This window comes from Notolepis coatsorum (genome assembly GCF_963971535.1).
Source record: "Notolepis coatsorum genome assembly, chromosome: 5".
NCBI lineage: Eukaryota > Metazoa > Chordata > Actinopteri > Aulopiformes > Paralepididae > Notolepis > Notolepis coatsorum.
In genome coordinates, this window is record NC_140169.1 from 12,064,879 (window position 1) to 12,086,647 (window position 21,769).

The 21,769-nt window shown below is 42.6% G+C and overlaps 1 protein-coding gene across 1 annotated transcript in view; it reads left to right on the forward strand.

Moving 5' to 3' along the window:
* Positions 1-13,349, forward strand: part of LOC311228752 (atypical chemokine receptor 3-like) — a gene marked incomplete at its 3' end in the record, with an annotated part of 28,510 nt that extends 15,161 nt beyond the window's left edge. Inside the window, exon 2 of the mRNA XM_084314694.1 lies at positions 12,164-13,349. Coding sequence (XP_084170820.1) covers positions 12,222-13,349 — 1,128 coding nt within the window. The 5' untranslated portion in view covers positions 12,164-12,221. The remainder of the gene's footprint in view (positions 1-12,163) is intronic.
* Between the last annotated feature and the right edge of the window lie 8,420 nt (positions 13,350-21,769).

Sequence of the window (21,769 nt, forward strand, 5' to 3'; positions counted from 1 at the left end):
GGAATATACATACGGCGGGGAGGGAATATATACATGCGGTGGGGAGGAGACTGTCTATTAGGAGGTGGTGGGGGTTTTGGGCATTTACGGTGGCCAGTTTCGAATTGCAGCCTCCCGTAGGTGCTCTTTAAGGGCGGTTTTGAATGTGGGCAGGGATTCACATTCCTTTACAGCTTTGGGTAGGGCGTTCCACATTGTTGTGGCATAATTGCGAAACGTGTTTAGTCCCTTGTTTGAGCCGAATCTGGGTTTAACATGATTTGTTGAGCTTCCTCTGGTGTAGTGGTTGTGGTATTCACTGACCTTTGGGAAGTATTTTGACATGTACATGGGCACCCCGGTCGTATAGTGTATCTTGTAGACCAGGCCCATTGCAAGTTGCTGTACTCTGTCGTCTACTCTAAGCCATCCTAGGTTGGCAAAGTGGGCAGGGGTGAGGTGGGTTCTGGGGTTCAGGTCAAGTAGTAGTCTGACCAGTTTGTTTTGTGATGTTTGTAATTTTGTTTTAAGCGCCTTTGAGGTGCTTTGGTACCATGAGGTGCACGCATAGTCATAGTACCCTTGAATGAGTGCTCCTGCCAGAGTCCTCAGGGTATTCTTGTTTACCAGAGAGGAGATCCGGTACAAGAATCTAGTTCGTTGGTTGACTTTTTTTATTACATTGGATGCCATTTTGTCACAGGAAAGATTTGCCTCTAGGATGGAACCCAGGTAGGTCATAGGTTTCGTTTTGCGGTAAACTAAACCGAAATGTGGCACCGGTGGATCTCACGTGAACCTGTACTCGGTAGTACCGACGTGATTCGGCCGATACCCTTAAAAGTATCGGATTCGGTACCCATCCCTACTTGGGCCGGCCGTGGCCCTTTTTGGCACTGGAAACAATACAGGAGGTCTTCCAGAGTTGGGGCCACCCTCAATGTCCCCGATGGGATCACTGGTGGCCATATTCAAAATGATTTACTCTCAAACTAAATGAATGTGTGCAAACCTGTTTAGAGTAGTTGGATCTGTGTGTGAGCCCCATTTATCAGCACAATCCTCCACGCTGTTCTTCATACTGTATACCTGCGGTTCCGGTGCTAGTTTGACCACAAAATTAATGCAAAGTCATGCTGCAACCTACTTTTAGGTGCACCGCTGCGGAGTGGGTTTCAGCCTTTATCTCAGGGCTTGTACAGACTGGAGTGTGGCCCTCTTGACTTGGCATTAGTGTTTCTGTGGCTACGGCTGAACCGTTCTGAAGCCCTAAAAACACTCACTTAGCCGTAGACAAAGAAAATACCCGACATATCTTACGTGACTTTGGGGTTCAGACCTTTAGCTGGTGAACAAAAAAAAAACGAAGAATTACTGTGGTCCATGAAGTGCTTAAAGTGCTCGATTTTTGACCAAAAAAAGTCAAGGCCTGGAATTCCTTGAAAACAGCCAATTATTTAACAAGGTGCTTAAAAAGTCATTGAAATTCAAATCAACCATTCACATTGAAAGTTTTGTTCATCCATGATAAACATTCTTCTGAATCAAGGAATTGATAATTTTTTATTTAAAGTGTAACTAATTGTCGTAAATTGGTTTTAAGCCATAAATATTGGATCCGATTTATTTTCTATAAAAAAAACAGCATTTAAAAGTGAATTGTATCCTTTTAAATGCCCTTTTAAAATGAAAAATAGTGCCGTCTGTGGGAACCCTGCTGTGGGCCACAGGATAGTTTATAATAGGCTGTCCTGCCTGGGTTTAACCCTAACTAACCTTACTGTCATGCACTTGTCCTTATATACTAACCTACACTGTAGCACTCAACACTTTGATGAACATTGTTACTCAGCTGATAAGAGTTGTACCCTTCCTGCTGACTTGTCATACAGAACTTGTAAGTCGCTTTCAGCTAAATGACTAAATGTAAATGTTCTGAACTGCTTAAGTCTGCCTCACTGCTCTTGTATAGTAACTGGGAACAGTTGGCCCCTATGTGTGTGTGTGTGTGTGTGTGTGTGTTGTGTTTTTGTGTCATTAGTTTCAGATGTTCTAACATGACGTACTGTATGTGAGGTTACAAGAGGGCTGCTTGTCTTTGATCCTCAGGGCAGTGGCAGCTCCTCTCTCGCCCTCTCTCTCTCTCTCTCTCTCTTTCTCTCTCTTGCCCTCTCCCCACACGTTCCAAGAGAGGGGAAGGCATGGGACTCATGCGAGCCAACATTCTGGAGGGGTACAATCAGGGGGTGAACCGCACACACACAAAGTATCTGGGTGTGCTTTCCTGGGCTTCCTTAATCAGCCTCTCTCTCTCTCTACCTCTCTCTCTCTCTATGTCTCTCTCTGCCTCTCTCTCTCTCCCTCTCTCTCTCTCTCTCTCTCTCTCTCTCTCTCTCTCTCTCTCTCTGTGTGTCTTTCTGCAGTATAGTCACCTATTTTCCAAACTGCTCTTCTTCCTTGAAAGATCCATCATCACCAGTAGCCTAAGTACATATAACCTGTAACCACACATGCACACACTGAGATACAATTGCTTTGGTGCATTTCTCTGATCAGAATTAAAGTTCTCATACTGTAACTGTTAGTTCAACCTCTACAACATTTTGTCATTTGTGCACATCATAGTAGCAGTTTCTCATTCCTCCGAACAAATTGCAAATGCTTTTGGACATGCATCAATTGCTTTCATACAATTCTCTGCTGTTTTATAACATTATCATTTGCTTATGTCATGTCAGGCAAAATTATCTATACTTATGACTGCTGAATAGTCATTCCCTATAAAACTAATAGTCCTCATTTCATTGATTGAGTCATTACATACAAAAATGTTGAACTAGTTGTCAAAATCTATCAATCACGGCCTCACAATGGCTGAGACTGGTCGAAGGGTGCAGCCAAATGTTGAGAGAACCACTGTAAATTAAATTACTGTATTCAAACATTTCATCGGGAGAGCAGGTGTGTATACTGGACAGTAATTCAGCACTAAACAATCTGCACTGCACTACTGCCATTGTGTCATACATGAAGCTTGCAGTGGGACAACAACTTGTCACTTTTTACATTTTACATTTTACATTTAGACAGCTTTACTGTTGAAATTTCTTTATTGGGAATAACCCCTTGAGATGAAACCATCTCGTTTTCAAGGGGGTCCGCAAAGACAATACAGAGTTATTTGACAATAATATATAACAAAAACAACAAACAACAAAAAACTAGACAAAACAAAACAGATACAAAAACAACAAAACAACAGAGTAAGCAACGCCAGCCAAGAAAATAAAGTAATCCAAAGATAAAAAGCATACAACAGTATAACAGCAACAACAACACAATGACAAGAACATGAACTGTAACACCAGCTATGTTTAATCTATCTAATAATATTCTATTGAGGTCCAAAGCATAGGCAGATAGTCTCACCATGAGAGGACAACATATTTTTAAACAATTTAAAAGATGATGTTGATCGGATGTGGACAGGTAGATTGTTCCAGTCGGATGGAGCTTTAAACATAAAAGATTTTTTACCAGCTGATTTAAAGGTTTTTGGAACAGAAAAAAAGTATTGAGTACAATGACGAAGTTGATAATTAGAAGTGAAAGGTACCATATACTGTTTAGTAAGGTAATGAGGATAATTAAAGTAAATACATTTAAAAATAAACTGTAACCAATGTTGTTGCCTTCTTATTGTGGGAGAAGGGAAGTTGAGATTGTCATACATGATACAGTGATGAGTGTTGTATGAACAGCCAAGAACAAATCTGCATATACGATTGTAAATGGTGTTAAGCGGAACAAGGGTAGTTTTGGCTGCAATCATATATACTATATCAGCATAGTCCATTATGGGTAGTATGAGTTGTGAGATTCGTTTTTTTCGGACCGTAAATGTAAAACTATTTCTATTGCGGTAAAGAACACCCATGCTAAAGTTATTTTTCCTGATGATGTTATCTATATGACATTTGAAAGATAGTTGTTGATCAAGCCATACACCAAGGTATTTGAAGTGTTCTACTCTACGCAGTGATGAACCATCATGACAAGTAATATTATAAGGTAGATTTATTGTTTTAGATTTAATATTTTGAGAAGTACCGAAGAGCATTGCATAGGTTTTGGTTTTATTGAGGATTAATTTGTTAGCTGAAAGCCAGAATTGAAGACCATTAAAGTTTGATTGTAAAATTGACTGTATTTTTGGCAAGTTAGTTTGTGATGTGTAAAAAAACGGTATCATCTGCATAGAGTTGAACACTACATTCAGAGAAAATTAAAGGAAGGTCATTGATGAAAATAGAAAACAAAAGTGGACCTAAAGTTGAGCCTTGTGGCACACCTCGTTGCTGCACAGTTAAACTTGAGTTGTTACCTTGTATTGAAACACAATGTTTTCTGTTATGTAGGTAGGAGTTGAACCACAGTAGAGCATTACGGGAAAGACCAATAGAATAGAATTTGTCCAAGAGAAGATAGTGATCGACTAGATCAAATGCTTTCGTTAAATCAATAAAAATTGCTCCTGTAATTTTGCTGTTATCAGATGCATATAGTATGTCATTTGTGAGTTTTAATAAAGCAGTAGTTGTGGAGTGATCTGAACGAAAACCAGACTGGTAAGGAGATAAAATATTGTGTTTGGTGAGATAGTCGGAAAGTTGTTTGTAGATTCATTTTTCAAAAATCTTTGCTATAGAGCAGATTATGGAAATGGGTCTGTAATTGTTAGGATCCAGTTCACTGCCGGTTTTGTGCAACGGAGTGATACGTGAGCATTTCCAAATTGAGGGTATTTCATAAGTAGATAGAGACATATTAAACAGATCACAGAGTGGATACATCAGAATATGTGAAGCTAGTCTGAGAAATTTGTTTTCAATGCCATCTAATCCAGGGCTGCTGCTCACTTTGAGATCATTAGTAGTATTGAGAACTTCAATTGGTGTGATTTTCCTGAAGTAGAAGGAGCTGTGACAAGGTGGTGTATTAAATGGTACAGATAAATGATCAGGTGTTGTTAGAGTACAGACAGAGGAGAAATTATGGTTAAAAGCTTGAGCAACTGAAAGAGGATCGTGTAGTATTATGTTATTTACTTTTAGCTGATTGTTACGAAGAGTTTTATCTGGTGCATTTGTTAATTTTCTTTAATATTTTTCCAAAATTGTTTAGGATTTTTAAAATCCTGAGTGAGATAATCTTTATAGTAATTGGATTTGGCATTTCTAGTCATAGTTTTACTTTTATTTCTCAACAATCTATATTTTTCCCATTCCTCAGGATCTTTTGTCCTGCTAGGCCCAGGCCTTATCTCTCTGCTTGAATATATGAATTAAATCCGACCCAAGGAAGATGAATGCCCTTAACCTTCATGGTTTTGAAAGGTGCATGGTTATCGATAATTTTTGTAAGTTCTGAGTGCAAGAAATTCCAGGCGTCTTGAGGTTTTGAAATGATTTGGTACCGGTCCCAATTGACTAAAAACAGGTCATTAATAAATTGATCAGTATTCATTTTCTTGTATTGCCTAATTTTTATAAATTTGGGTGGAAGTTTGGGTAGTTTAATTTTCCAGATGCAGAATACAATGTGGTGGTCACTAAAGCAGTCTGACATGGTCCCTGAATTAGAAAACCTATTTGGATGTGAGACCAATATCCAGTCAAGTAGTGTTTGACATGTGGGAGTGACCCGAGTAGGCTCGTCAATTAGCTGAGTTAGGTTCACATTTCGGATTATGTTTTTAACTTTATTACAGTTACAGATTTACTGTATTGTAGTGTACAGTAGTGTTACAGTAAATATTTGCCATATTTACAGTATGGTACTGTACTGCATTATTTTACAAGTGGGAAGCACTGTTATTGTACACTACAGTAATATGGGTTACTGTAAAGCAGTATACAGTATCTCATGTTTGCTGTACATTACTGTAATTTTACTCTGCACCACATAGGATTGCAAGACAACCTCGCAGAGGTGGAAGAGGGCCCCTTTTTACTCCGCAACGAGAAGAAGCCATTTGTGCAATGGTGATTGCAAACAATGCCATAAGGTTGAGAGAGATACAAAGCACTGTTATAGAGGATGACAATATCTTTTGGAATATTGAATCCGTTTCAATTGCTACAATTGACAGAGTGCTCAGTGGAAATGAAATGTGTATGAAACAATTGTAGTACAATTGACAAATGAGTAGCCATTTGACTGGAACAGAGTGAAGGAGATCCGCTACCAGTATGCACAAGTAAAACATTTATGTGTTCTATGCATACTCTAATGTTCAGTGCTGTAAACTGGTTACTTTGTGTAGTGCCATGCAGTACACTTACATGACAGTTCATACTGTACAATATGTTGTCCAAAATGCATTATGTTACACAGGAAAAGTTAATCGTTTTTATCTCTCTCTCTTCTGGGATAAAGCGTGTACCAGGGAACCGCTGCACACATTATACGTTGATGAGGCGGGTTTCAATCTGGCAAAAGGTAGACGGCGTGGAAGAAATCACATTGGACAGAGAGCAACCATTGATGCCCCAGACCAACAAGGAGGGAATATTACAATGTGTACAGTGTGTACAGTAATGTGTAACTGTAGATTTTGAATGGCTGTGCAAATAGTGTATAGTGCTGTCTTGAGCATTTTCAGGTAGTGTCACCAATATCTGACTTTTTTTGCATTGGAAAACACTTACAGAGTGATCTGTCATAATGAAAACATGACAAAGCCATTTGACTATCTTGTTCATAATCAATGGTGTCAGGACTTTTCATTTAGATGACACTGACACTTTCATTGACATGAATACTTGCTTTTGAAGAAGGAACTATCCATTCTGAGCAAGTGACACGCTTTTGCAGGTTATCAACTAGGTTTTGCAGTTTGTACTAATTGTTTTGAGAAATGCACTAACAGTTATGATAACTTTAATTCTGATCAGAGAAATGCACCAAAGCAATTGAGAAAAACTGTAAATAGAGAGGGGCGGGGGGCCAATAACCGCCAAGTGTAGGATTTTCATTCCTACCTTAATGCCCGTCAGGGCTGAGCCCATTTGTTCGAAGGTTCGGAATTTAGTTTGTTACGTTGGCACTCTAATCATAATTAATGGGTTCGAACTCCACTTTTTCTTTTTAATTTAAAATCTTTCGTTTTTTATTTATTTATTTTACACGAAAAATATATATCTGAATGTGATATATATCAGAATATCACAGTACTACTTTCTTGTTACCACTTAACCCTTTCACTGCTATAACTTTTTAAATTGTATTGCTAAATTGACATTACTATGGCCCATTCAACATCAATTATCTATCGTTCAGGATGTAGGAACGTTTTACTTTCTCATTCACATATTCATACTTTCATTTTATCGTTTTCTGCAGCATTCTGCAGAACGTGATTTATAGCCCTAAATGCATTATATTGATGATCAAATACAGTTTGATAGCGATCGGCGCCGGATAAAATTTTTCAAATGGACGTGCTTCTAGAAGTTACTACTTATCATCTGATGTTGACCGGATGGGGGGGGGGGGGGGGGGGGGGGGGTCGTTTATAATTCCGTGGCCAACGTTAGATGATTCATGTGGTGTGAGTGATATGATCATTAGAGCAGTTTGTATCGAACACGGTAAAAATAAACGCTGAAACTTACCCCAGTCTCCTCGGGCCGTTGGGCGATGAGCGTGGAGCAAAAAGATTCCTATTATGGGATGTTGAAATATGCGATCCATCTCCAGGTTGTATAATAGTATATACGTCCAAATCATGTTGTTTATCGAGTTATTGGTAACGGATCGCTATCCATTGTGTCGCGCTCGAGTCCCGGGACCTATAGCGAGTGATCGGACCGAATTTGGATGAGCACCAGTTTCCGTTTCCCGGTTTGGGCGATCCGCCGATCGGCCACCAGATGGCGCTCTTGAACCGTTGGAGAGTTGAGAGGGGATCAACAGTAGATCTCAAGTCTCCGCGGGAGAAATATGATTGCGATCACAGATTTTTGAAATATTGATCTCAATGACATGTTATTGGCAGAATTAGCATGGCGGGGAATGACGTGATAAGGCATCCTTGGCGATTATAGTGTTAACCCTTTTTTTATATTGTTTTTTCCTGTTACTATATATTTTTATATACCCTTTCTTTTATATAGCTTCTCTCTCCTTGTACAGTGTCCTTGAGTCTGAGAAAGGCGCTTCTCTCTTCAAATCCAATTTATTATTATTATTATTACTATGTTGTGTTTACAATGATTTGAAAGTTATGCACGAACACAGACACAACACAGTCTAGTCGAGACGAGGCGGGGTCACCGTCCGTCATACATTATCAGGAAATTAATCAATCATCCAAAAAAAGAGCGAGACTCGCTCACACTCACCCGTCTTATTTCATAATACAACGTTTCTGAATGGAAGTTTGGATTAAACCAAGTGTATGCAGTGATGCAGAACTTTCCCAGAGGAACACAAGTTACTTAAGGTTACACAGGTATGTTATCCACGTTAATTAAGCTTGCTAGCGTTAAGATAGCAGGAGCCGTCGGCCAACAAAGATGTTGTTTCAACAAATGTATTCACAAAATGGATTACCATTACACTCTTCCGTCGAACTCTTCATTTATTATTTTAGTTTTCTTCTGACACCAATGTAGCGTCTTCGCTATTAACGACTCACCAACTCGGTTGTTGTTTCTCACTTATCTGTTTATTCAACGTCTCAGGTACAAAGACTCGGTGCATCATCTCTGCTTGCATTCCCATACCCCAAGAGATCGCACTCTCAGGGGTACCACCCTCTTATACCCTCAGCCCTTGCCCCCTCCCCTCTACCAACCCCGGGCTCGCACGACCAACAGCGTCACCTGAGCCCCAGGTTGGTAGAGCGCAGAGTGACAGCTCGGCTGACCAATCACCTCAATCCCAGGGTTGTTACAATACTATAGCCTGTGATAGTGACACACATCCACACGCACACACTCACTTTAAACATTCACCTTAACATTCACTTCGACACTTTAAACTCTTTTTAACACTACACAATATGTTATCTATTTATTACCAAAATATTTGCACTACATCTCTACCTACCATTTTAGCATTTTGTACTTTAGTTTTGTATATTTTGTATAGTGTTTGGTCTTTAGTTTACTCTTTTAACTTTTCTTTACTGTATGAATTGAAAATGGGGGACATTGATGTAAACAAGACGAAAGTCTTTCTCTGGTCTGCATCCCCTTAACAATTGTATGTATTGAGCTGTACTGTACTGTACCCATTCTGCAATCTGTTAATAAAGTTTTCAATCAATCAATCAATCAAGAACAATCTCAGGGGGCTCATACATAACCAAGCATTTCACTGTAATGTACATGTACATTATACGTGACAAATAAAACAAAACTAACAGTACACTGAATTAGGTTAGCATTAGCATTATTACATGATGATCACATGGTTCGCTTATTCGTCGTTAGTTAGCATTACGCAAGGTTAGTGTGGTTAATAGCTCATCACAATGTAATTAACTGCATTACTTACAAAACACGGACATGCCATATAATACCAATACTTTCCTGAGCACTGTATTTCACCTAACACACCCATGAACATGGACTGTTTATATGAAGGGACAGGGACTTACTACTATTACTAACCAATTCAACAATACTGTTAAGCTGTCAGCTGTGTAACTACATCCTCTGACCTCCTATGCTTACTGCGTGTTTACCTGCTGTTGAACCCATTCCATCTAGCCGCAACTTTAGGAAGAAACCAATAGGGAAAGAGGGGGGGGGGGGTGTTTGAAGTATGATCTATGTACAGGGGTTCTTAAACTTTTTTATACCACAACCCCATTTTATATATGATTTTTTTGGCGACCGCACACCACACTTAATGTATCGCGTAATTTCAACCTGGAATTAAGGAATATAAAAATAAAAGCACATGTTGTTGAACTTGATCATGCATATTTATTAGAACATTTAATTACAGCACTATGTTATCAATACACGTTTATAAAACGAGGCATATTTAGCCAAAATATGTTGCCAGAACATTAAAAAAATAAATTCTTGCCAATGCGCAACCACACTGTCACCTACCCACGACCCCACTTTGGGCCGCGACCTGTAGTTTGAGAACCGCTGATCTATGACATACGAAGAATATATTTGACTCATAATATAAAATGATCATAACTACACATGTGGGACAACGTTTCCCACTATAACAGGCACGAAAAAAAGGGAAAACATTCCTTTAGAGTGGCATCGGGTTTCCCCCTGGACTGGTGCTGGAACTTGGAAGGCCTGGGACGTTTCTGGAAATACGTTGTGTTTTGGTTCCAGGTCCCATTTCCTCGCGTCTAATCTGCTCTGTGTGCGTCCATGTAAACATTTCTGCCTTCGCTGACCCCTTACATCACATCAAACAGGAAGCGCTCCCCTAACGCTCCCCTGACCTCTCGGAGCGCTCCAAAACTCTTCTCGCTTATTGCACGACAACAGAGGGCCTCCGTGAACTCATAAAGGCAGTTGTTTTCAAAGACTTAACCACGTTTGGGATCCTTTAGGATCTGGTGGCATATACCACAAATCACTGTGTGTTTTATTAGTTAATCTCATCCAAGGCCTGTCTGGGTCTGCCAAAAAAACTTTTAAAGCTGCTCTATGTAAGGCTTTCCATCGTTTGGAAGAAGGACCATGTACAGTAGACTCAAGCACGTGTAAATTATGTTCAGTAACAACATAATTACTTTTTACCGGCCAGACAAAGTGAGGATAATTTAGATTCATCCATTACATGACGTTGTTATCTTTCCTTATTAACCTCTCTAGAACTTTAGAATGGAATATCTCTGCACTGCTGCTACACTGGCAATGGAACAAGACCGAGCCAGTGTGTCCACATTAAGATATGTTTAGGAAAATTCATACAAAAAAATCTTGCACATTGTATCTTTAAGGGAATATAAAATGGTAAATGGTGCATTTACATAACAGCTTTACAATTTCAGTTCCTCACATTCACCCATTCACTCACACATTCTCACACCGACGGCGAAGGTGACCATGCAAGGTGCCAACCTGCTCATCGGGAGCAGTTAGGGGTTAAGTGTCTTGCTCATAAGAACACTTCGACACGCTGCCCGGGAGGAGCGGGAATCAAACCGGGAACCTTCCAATCACCAGACGACTGTTGCCCCATGGTTGTCACTACCCCATGGATTATGGTTGCATTGTAGTATAAAGTGCTCAGTATGACCAGGGAATTAGACAGAACTATAAAGTAAGATATCTCTGTGTCTGTTTCTCCTTCACGTATCTCAACAACTGTTCATCCGATTGGCTGAGGACCCAGGGGAGGGGGCGGGGTCCCATGTTGAATTTGGTGCTATTTGGCCAGATGGTGGCGCTATACTATGTGTCTGTCCTTCATTAAAGCCCAGTTTTCAAGACAAATGTTTTTCTAATTATTTTATTTAAATTAAAATTTTAATGTAAGGATTGATAAGCGAACTGATAGGGGCGACAGTGACTCAGGAAGTAGAGTAGTCGCCTGGTAATCCGGATGTTCCCGGGTTCGATTCCCGGGCAGCATTTCGAAGTGTCTTTGAGCAAGACAATTAACCTCTTAATGATGTGCAGGTTGGCACCTTGCATGGTCTCCTCTGCCGTTGGTGTGTGAATTTGTGAGTGAATGGGAGAATGTGAGGAGCAAAATTGTAAAGCGCTTTGCATAAAAGCTGCTATATAAATGCACCATTTAGAATAGAATAGAATAGAAATATTTTTATCATCCCGAGGGAAATTTGGCATTACAAATCGCTCACAGTAAACATTTAGGTAGACAAAACAAAGTCACAAATAAGAATAAGAAAAAAAATAAGCCTAAGAATAAAGAATAGAATAAGTCTAAGAATAAAATAATAATAATAAAATACGGTCCGGGATTTACATTTCCTATGTTATGTATATACATTCTAATATAAAATCTACAGTAAAAATCTACAGAAATCTACAGTAAGTGTACAGTAAGTGTAATATTGAACAATGTTATTTAAAAAGTAAAAGTCCAGGAAGATGGTAACTCACCCTATGAATTTATTTAATTTATGAAATTAAAGGACTGATGAGCTGACGTCTTGTCTCCACAGGTCCCAGGGCGGTGTGTGTCTGTGTTGTCTGTGTTGATCTCCCTCCCAGCCGAGAGAGATGAGTCTGAGTGCCAGTGACCTGGAGGAACTGTGGGCGTCGCTGGGGGAGCTCAACCTCACCGACCCCTTCGACAACCTCTCCAGCGTGGACGCCACTGTGTGCGCCACCGCCTTCGACCGCAGCGCCCTCCTCTACTCCATGTGCGTCCTGTACGCCTTCATCTTCGTCGCAGGCCTGGCCGCCAACGGCCTGGTCCTCTGGGTCAACCTCCGCGCCCAGAGAGACTCCGCCGCCGCGCCGCGCCATGAGACGCACACCTACATCGCCCACCTGGCGGCGGCGGACCTGTGCGTGTGCGCCACCCTGCCCGTGTGGGTGAGCTCCCTGGCGCAGCACGGCCACTGGGCCTTCGGCGAGGCGGCGTGTAAGATCACCCACCTGCTGTTCTCCGTCAACCTCTTCAGCAGCATCTTCTTCCTGGCCTGCATGAGCGTCGACCGCTACCTGAGCGTGAGGCGGCGCGGAGACGGCGGAGACGTGGCGCGGCGGCGGAGGAAGCTGGTGCGGCGCGGCACCTGCGTGGGGGTGTGGCTGCTGGCGCTGGCCGCCTCGTTGCCGGACGCCTACTTCATGCACGCCGCGAGGCTGTCGCACGGGGACGCGGTGATGTGCCGGCCGGTGTACCCGGAGGAGAGCCCCCGGGAGTGGATGGTGGGCGTCCAGCTGAGCTTCATCCTGCTCGGCTTCCTCCTGCCCTTCCCCGTCATCGCCGTGTTCTACGCCCTGCTGGCCGGAGCGCTCTCCTCCTCCTCGGCGGTGGAGCAGGAGCGGCGGGTCAGCCGCAGGGTGATCCTGGCCTACATTGTGGTGTTCCTGGGCTGCTGGGGGCCGTACCACGCTGTCCTCCTGGCGGACGCCCTGGCACAGCTGGGGCTGGTGTCGCTGACCTGCGGGCTGGAGAACGTGCTCTACGTGGCCCTGCACCTCACCCAGTGTCTGTCCCTGCTGCACTGCTGCTTCAACCCCATCCTGTACAACTTCATCAACAGGAACTACCGCTACGACCTGATGAAGGCCTTCATCTTCAAGTACTCCACCAGGACGGGGCTGGCGCGCCTCATCGAAGTCTCGCCGCGCACGTCCGAGACCGAGTACTCGGCCGTGTACAACCCGCCTCAGATCTGAATATCTTATCTTATCTTATCTTAACCTGACGAGAGGCCGTGAGCACAAACTCCAGAACACTGTCTCGAAACCTAAATGACTATAGCTTTGACATGCGCTGATTTATTTTTTAGGGTTACAGTGTATTTCAGTCCCTGTTACACAACGCATTAATCTGGGCCTGAACAATCTTAAGCCTCACTCGCTTATTAGGGCTTCACATCTCTGTCACTACCCCCATTGTAAAGTGCTCAGGAACCGAAAAAAAGGAGAAAACAAAGTCCGTCCAACATTCACGTCACTGAAACCTGGGTCATGTCGACCATTGTTATTCATGAGAAAAACACCTCTCCTAGACTCTTGACTGGTTATATTTTCCACTGATCTGGGGAGAAAGAAGCACTTAAAACACAGAGGCTGAAGAAGCACTTAAAACACAGAGGCTGATCCTGTTTAAATGAGGTTCACTAGAGAGTTATTAAGTCAGAGAGTCGCAGTCGACATGGGACACCAATCCAATGAACCAAGACTACTGTCTGCAGTGTGTGCATTGTGTGTGTGTGTGTGTGTGTGTGTGTGCGTGCGCGCATGTGTGTGTCTGTGTATGTATGTAAAAGGTGGGACTCTGACTCTGTACACATTCAGAGGCGCATTGAATATCATTATTATCGCTAAAGTAATGTTATTATTATTATTCTCTTTGTATTGAAACATATTTATACATAATGTATTCTCCAATCATTTCACTTCTCGTTTACTGCGATTCACACGTGTGATGTTTGTGTAATATTTCACTCCATATAAAAAGCTGCCTACATTATTTCAGTGCTTTTGGGGAAAGTATTGTTACCAAATGAGCCTTTTTGAAGTGTGTTTTTCAAGATGAACAGACGGGGGGAGAGACGGGGGCAGAGACGGGGCAGAGACAATGGTTCTGTGTGGTCACTCCCCGCAGTCTATTCCGAACGAGACCAGTAGCTTTGGCTTTAATCCTGCTGCCTCAGCATGCCAACTGCAGACATCTGAAGCCTTTATGACCGATAACTGACAACAGCTTTACTGCGCACGCACACGGAGGTAACAGCTGTGTGCAACGTATAAGTGTCTATTGAGGACCAAGTAGCAAGAAATAGCTATAGGTGTGTGTGGGGGGTGGGGGGGGCAAATTTTTCTGTATGTGTGTGTAAGAGAGTGTATGTTTGTATGTTCTGCCACACTCTGAGACACACCGCTTGATGCCGAGAGATGATGTTTAAATGTGTCATTTACATTGTCAGAAACATCGAGATATACAGTATACGTTTCTCTCACTCACTGTCTGCGGTAGGAAATACGTTCCGTTTGATGTGTTGTCATGGCGCTCTTTCGTGACCTCTGATTGGTCACACGTGTCTCCCGTTACGCCGTGTGGATTCCACGTCGTAATCGTAGGAAGAGAATGAAGATGACACTGACATGTGTCTACAGGAACAGAGGGGCATTCCACTGGCTTCGTAATGTTTACCAGACCGCTGTTATGTTTTTTATATTAACACTTTAAGTGCCGAAAACGTGTTTAGGCGTCTTTCCTAGCCATGCTAAAGTTGCAGAGGACGCCCTAACTCATCTTTAATATCAATATTTTAAAAATCTGTGATCGAAATCATATTTTTCCTCCGCAGCCCTGAGACACAGTGCTGGCCTCCTCTCAACCATCTAGCGGTTCAAGAGCACCATCTGGTGGCCGATCGGAAGAAGCGCCAAACAGGAAGTCATGTGGATGAAGTGGTGATCACCCATATTACTTCCGGCCACTCTCTATAGCTCCCGCGACTCCATCTTGAAACACTCGATAATAGATCGCTCGCCCTAACTCAATAAACAACATTATTTGGACGTATATACTATTATACAACCTGGAAATGGACCGGGTATTTCGACATCCCATAATGGAAAACTGTCTACCCCACGCTGATCGCCCAACGGCCCGCGGAGACTGGGGTGAGTTTTAGCGTGTAGTATTACCGTGTTCGACGGTAATCTGGCACCGATCGCTACCAAACTGTATTTGATCATCAATATAATGCATTTGGGGCTATAAATCACGTTCTGGAGAAAGCTGCAGAAAGAGATGAAAACATACTTATACTTTAGATCATATTTTAGTATGAATATGTGAATGAAAAAGTTTAACGTTCATACACCCTGAACAATACATATAGGACATTGAATGGGCCCTAATAATGGCAATCTAGCAATAGAATTAAAAAAGTTATAGCCCTGCAAAGAAGGGGAACTTCTCCATAGACAAATAGAGCTGGCAAGGGATGGTATATCATGAATTTAACCTTCGGCAGTTAAAGTGTTAAATATGTACATATTTTAAAGAATCATTAAAAAAACGGAATCTAAGAATATTGTGTCTCTGTCATTTCTTTAGTCCTCACAACGTTTTATTCAACATTCCTCTGGAAGATTTGGAGCTCCCTAAGATATTACATGGGTTTCACTGCTTGTCAAGCAACAGGCATGTGATAGTTCACTTGTCCCAGCACACACAGCTCCCTGTGAATGAATGAATAGCTTATTTCGAACAATATAAAATTATTATTTTTTAAATAACAATGAAAAGATGAATAAAAATACAAATATAATTCACTGTAAAACAAATGTAAAATTATGTATATTTTATTTAAAAAACAGTCTTGTCAAAAAAGGAATAGGAAGTGTGAGGTTTTGTTCCGCTGCTCACCTACTCGCTCTGTTCCTTTAAGCCTACTCGCTCTGTTCCTTTAGTTTTCTGTTAATCAATTGCATTCTCCTCACCTCACTAGCCCCCACCCTCGCGTTCGTTTGCTCTTCAGCAACCACACCCTTGGACTACCTGTCATTATGTGTTTGATTGGTCTGGTGCCGAACACACACTTCTAGTTTCAAGTATCAATTACCTTCACGCACCTGATGTGCATTCTAATTAGTTCCCCTGTGGGCTTTAAGTACCTCGCTCTCCCCTCAGTTCCTGTCGGGTCGTCCCGTATCATTCCGTATCATATCTCTATCACCTAACTCCTTCGGGAGGTTCTCTGTCTGTTATGCTGTTTTCATCTCCGGCGTGAGATGCGCTCTAGCCTTCGCCTCTTGTCGCCGTTTGCCTGGAAGGAGACACTGGACTGCGCTCTCTAAACTTCCACGGGAGGTATTCCAGTGTTCCACTTCAGACCTCCGCGCAGCAGACGCCCAGACGCGCATCCAGACCTCCGCGCAGCAGACGCGCTCTTCACTCCAGACGCGCATCGCTTCCTAATACTCTACGGGAGGATGCGTCTCTCCGAGCCGGCGCGCTCTTCCGCGCAGACGCGCTCTTCACTCCAGACGCGCATTCAGACGCACTCCAGATGCGTCCTCCGTACCGGCGCGTACTCCAAGCAGACGCGCACCACTCAGACCTCCGCGCCAGATGCGCCCTCCGTACCGGCGCGTACTCCAAGCAGTCGCGCACCACTCAGACCTCCGCGCCAGATGCGCCCTCCGTACCGGCGCGTACTCCAAGCAGTCGCGCACCACTCAGACCTCCGTTTGGACAACCCGTTCCCCGTGGCGACGCGCTCGCCCTGTTGATCCTGCTCTCTTTACGCACAGCGCCTGGGTGAGTTTTGCAAGACTGTCTTTGACCCAATTCGTTTTTCGTGTGTTTAAGACACTGAAGATATCCTGCTTTTTGTCAGACTGTCACTCACCCAGTGTCAGCTTTTTGGATTGTTCATTGGGATAATATTTGCTTTAACATCGCTCACTGTGTACTCACACCGAAGATATTATCACTTGGATTATTGGGACTTCGCTCACTGTGTGTATCCACACCGAGGATATTATCACTTGGATTAGTATTGGGACTTCGCTCACAGTGTGTATAGCACCGAAGATTCATCACGTGGATTGTTGTTGGGACATTACTCGCAGTGTGTATTTACACCGAAGATTCAGTCACTTGGATTACTCTGTTTTTGGGACAAGTCACTTCTCCTGTCACCTGCTCTGTTCCCAACTGTACTCTGAGCTAACCCGCTCTCTCTCTCCCTCTCTGTCCCGTTTCCACCTCGGAGAGCTGCCGAGAGGATTCTGCAGAGCGGCTCTGAAGTCACCGTCTGCTTCCTCAGACGAACCATCCCGGGAGAAGCTGCAGAGCAGCATCATTCTCCTAATGCTTGTATCCCAGGCCTTGTCTGTTTTCTCTGTCCCTGTAAGCAGCTCCAGCCCTCGCCCTGTTCCTAGGCCTTACCCTTTTCTCTAGTCCTCCCTGTCCAGTCCTTCCAGCCCTCCTAGTCATCCTAGTCCTCCCTGTCTAGTCCTTCCAGTCCTCCCTCTCCCCAGCCCGCCTCCGCGAGCCTCTGTCCCTGTTTCCCCTCTCTAGTCCTCCTAGCCCTCCCTGTCCAGTCCTCCTAGTCCTCCTAGTCATCCCGTCCAGTCCTCCTAGTCCTCCCTGTTCCTGCCCTTGTCCCTTGCCCTGGTCCTGTTCCCTTAGCCTTCCCCTTAGCCAGCTCGCCTCCTAAAGGCACTGTGCCTTTTTCCCATTTCTTGTTTTCCAGTTAATTTGTGTTCCCCTTAAAGGGACAGTGCCGTTTTCTGTGTGTTTCAATAAATGCCCAGTTCTTGGCTTACTCTCATACCTGTCTTGTGTTGTGCGATTGGGGTCGGTTACAAACCATAACAGGAAGAACCAAGATGCTTATCACAACCCCTTATTACAATAAACCTTTAACAATTTATTTTTCTCAATATATCAACCACTTCATCATTAGTCCTGAGATACATAACCTACACCTTCAATCTTCAAATGTCTTCCAACAACATCACCTACAAACAGAATCACTTGATCAATAAATTACTATTAATGAATAATAAGTTATTGTACAATCAATATGTTGCATATGGTGTATGTGGTTAAAGGCCCAGTCCTAAGAACTTTTTTCGTTCTCAATTTGATTAACAGTTTGTGATATAAGGACTTACAGTATGTGACCGCTAACCCTGACTTTGAAATGTATTCAAACATATTTTATAATCCTTTACACATTTTTAAATCTAAATAAATGTTGAGTTATGTTGTGCTCTGATTGACCTTTTTCTAAATCGCATGCTGTATTCATTGCCATGCGGCTCTGTCGACAACACAATTCACCCCCTTGGGGACAGTAAAGGTTTTATTTTATCTTACAGTACTTTAAAGGAACACACCAACATTATGGGAAATGCGCTTATCGTCTTTTCCAGAGTCAGAAAAGAAGATACTTCCTCTCTGTGCATTCAGTAGAAAGCTATACAGTAGAAAGCTAGCCTGGCTTATGAATGGAAGCAGATATGGACCAGCTAGTCTAGCTGTTGTCCAAAAACACCTCTCCTGGAGTTTTAAGCTAGGCTAGTGGTCCTTATGTGCTTCCATTCATTTGTACTAAGCTAGACTAGCTTGCAGCTGGTTAGCTTTCTACTGAACAAACAGAGAGGAAATTGGTATCTATCTTCTTGGGGATGGCAAAAGTTGAATACTCTAACAGGAAAATCACACTAATTTCGTTGTATGCTCCGAACACATTTGATGCAGATTTTCATAAGACAATCACTAGGATAATGTTGGAACTCCATGACTACGCATTTATTGTGGGAGGCAATTTTAATACGTGCTGGGACTCAATGATTGACAGATGTGGAACCTCAGAGACGTACGATCAAAAACAATCCTCCACTGCACCTACATTAAGGACTATTCCTGCCTCTCTGCCAGACACAAGACTTTCTCCAGGATTTACTACTTATTCTCTTCTCCCAATCTATTCGACGTCTTCGATGTCTCTCTATTACGCATGGCCCTCTCCTCCGATCATAAAGGTATTTCTTTCACAGCATCGTTTGGTAAACTGACCACAAGGGCCCCCAGATGGCGATTTAATTCATCTTCACTAAACAACAAATACATGTTAATTATATTCATAGGACGTATCTCACACCTAGGAATCTGTATGATTTGGGGTTGGTGACTGACTCTCGGTGCACTCTGTGCGCTCTGAGGGCCACTGGCACTTATATGTACATGTTCTGGGAATGCCCACCGGTGGCTCGTTTTTGGAAATCCACAACAACTAAACTTTCAGACATATATAGCCTGACAATTCCACTTGCCGCAACAACACTAATCCTAAATGATATCTCCCTACTACCGGCCTCCATACAACACAATTATTTGTAATGTCTGTGGCAAATACATTTTATATTCTGTTTTTATTATTTTTATTATTTCTATTTATTGTCATTATTAGTACTGCTGTTATTGTCCTGTGAAATCTTGTCTATTATTGTTTATTATTATTATTATTATTATTATTATTATTATTATTATTATTATTATTATTATTATTACTGTATTGTGTCTTGTCTTCTTTCATGTGGAAGGAAAAAAAGAAAATTATAAAAAGATTTGACCAAAAAAATAAATCACACAGACAAATTTGTGTTTTACAAAGGTTTTTGTAACGTGTGTACCACAATAATTCTGCGTGATTATCCAAAATAGCCGCCAGCTTCCATTCAGACACGCGAGTCAAAACAAATAACTTGTTGGTCTTCTGCCCCCTTCTCATTGCTATCAGCACTCGTCTGAGCAGAGGCTCCTTGGCTACAACGGTGATCAATCATTTCGTCAATAATCAGCGGTGCACGGGCCCATATGAGGGTTGTTGAACTTTAAGATTAAATTAGCTTCAGCTCCTACTGTGGGCTATAGCGGCAATTTCATCAACTAATGGTAAAAAACTGTTATGGTTTGACACCGACCCCAAACGCAACGACACAAGAGAGTAGGATTCAGAGTTGCCAAAAACAAGGGCTTGTTTATTAAGACTAAATAAACAGCACAGACTTGGAAGAGTTCAACAAAGACTGGAATACAAGCAAGGATGAATGTTGCTGCTCTGCAGCTTCTCCCGGGATGGTAGTCAGGGGAAGCAGACGCTGACGTCAGAGCCGCTCTGCAGACCTCTCTCGGCAGAATCTCCGAGGTGGTTGCGGGACCGAGAGAGAGAGAGGGAGCGAGTTAACTCAGAGTGCAGGTGGAACAGAGCAGGTGAACAGGAGAGGTGACTTGTACCCGAAAACAGAGTTATCCAAGTGACTGAATCTTCGGTGTAAATACACACTGTGAGTAACGTTCCAAACACAATCCCAAGTGATAGATATCTTCGGTGCAAAATAAACACTGTGAGCGAAGTCCCAAAATACAAATCCAATGTGATAATATCTTCGGTGTGTAAACACACAGTGGGAGATGTTAGGCCAAAATATTATCCCAATGAAACAATCCAAAAAAGGCTAAACGCTGGGTGAGTGACTGTCTGATAAAAAGCTGGAAATCTTCAGTGTTATATAACACACGAAAAACGGAATTGGATCAAAGACAGTCATAAAAAACTCACCCAGGCGTTGTGCGTAAAGAGCGTTGGAACAGAATGGAGCGAGCGCGTCGCCTCGGGGAAAGGGTGTCCAAGAGGAATGCTTCTTGAATATCCTGGAGGCAAAGCACAGGGAAACAACAGCAGGCAGCAGGAACGGCGAATGCAACTGAAATATCAAAACGATCCAACAAAACTTGAATGGGGAAACGGGGTATAAATAATACGGGAATGCTTAATTGACAAGCAGTGACAGCTGAGGGAAGTGATTGAAAAGCGTGTGGACGGGGGAGAACCAATCAACGACGTCTCTGGGAAGAAGCGTGTGAATAGGGGAATGAAATGATTAACAGAAAACAAATGGAAACAGAGCGAGTAGGCTTAAAGGAACAGAGCGAGTGGGAGAGCAGCGGACCAATCATCACAGTACTTCAAGAAGCCCGTGGTGGGGAAAGAACCAAACCTTACAAAAACTCCATTGGATACCTTTAACCGCCACACTACAGAAGGTTAACCCTTTACTATCACACTACTGACGGTTACCGTCAGTAGTGTGTGTGAAAGTGCAGTGAAAGGGTTAACCATTTGGTAGTGCGGCAGTGAAAGGATTAAGCTGTAAGGTGACCCTGCTGTTTTTATCATAAATCGATAAATACTATTAGATCCCCACGTGGGATATCATTGGAAAGCCACACTCATTGGCTACAGCCCTGTCAAAATTTTCTTTTTTGAGATCGCCAAATGATTGACGGAGCTAGAGCCTGGGGAGTCGGGGGTGGTAATGTGTACTTTGGCGCACGCCTCACATATGGGCATGTAACTCGAGAACCGCTGATTTTGTCACCTGAAACGGCAATCGACAGGCAACAAATTGGGCAAATCGTCCTAAAGAGGGCTCACATGTTAAGAGGTTAATGTTGTGTTTCTTTTTCAAATGTAGCCAAGAGTAAATACCTTAACCCTATCAAAACAGCAGTCAAAGTGTATATTTTCATTTTTACCGATGTTTTTAAGATTGACCGA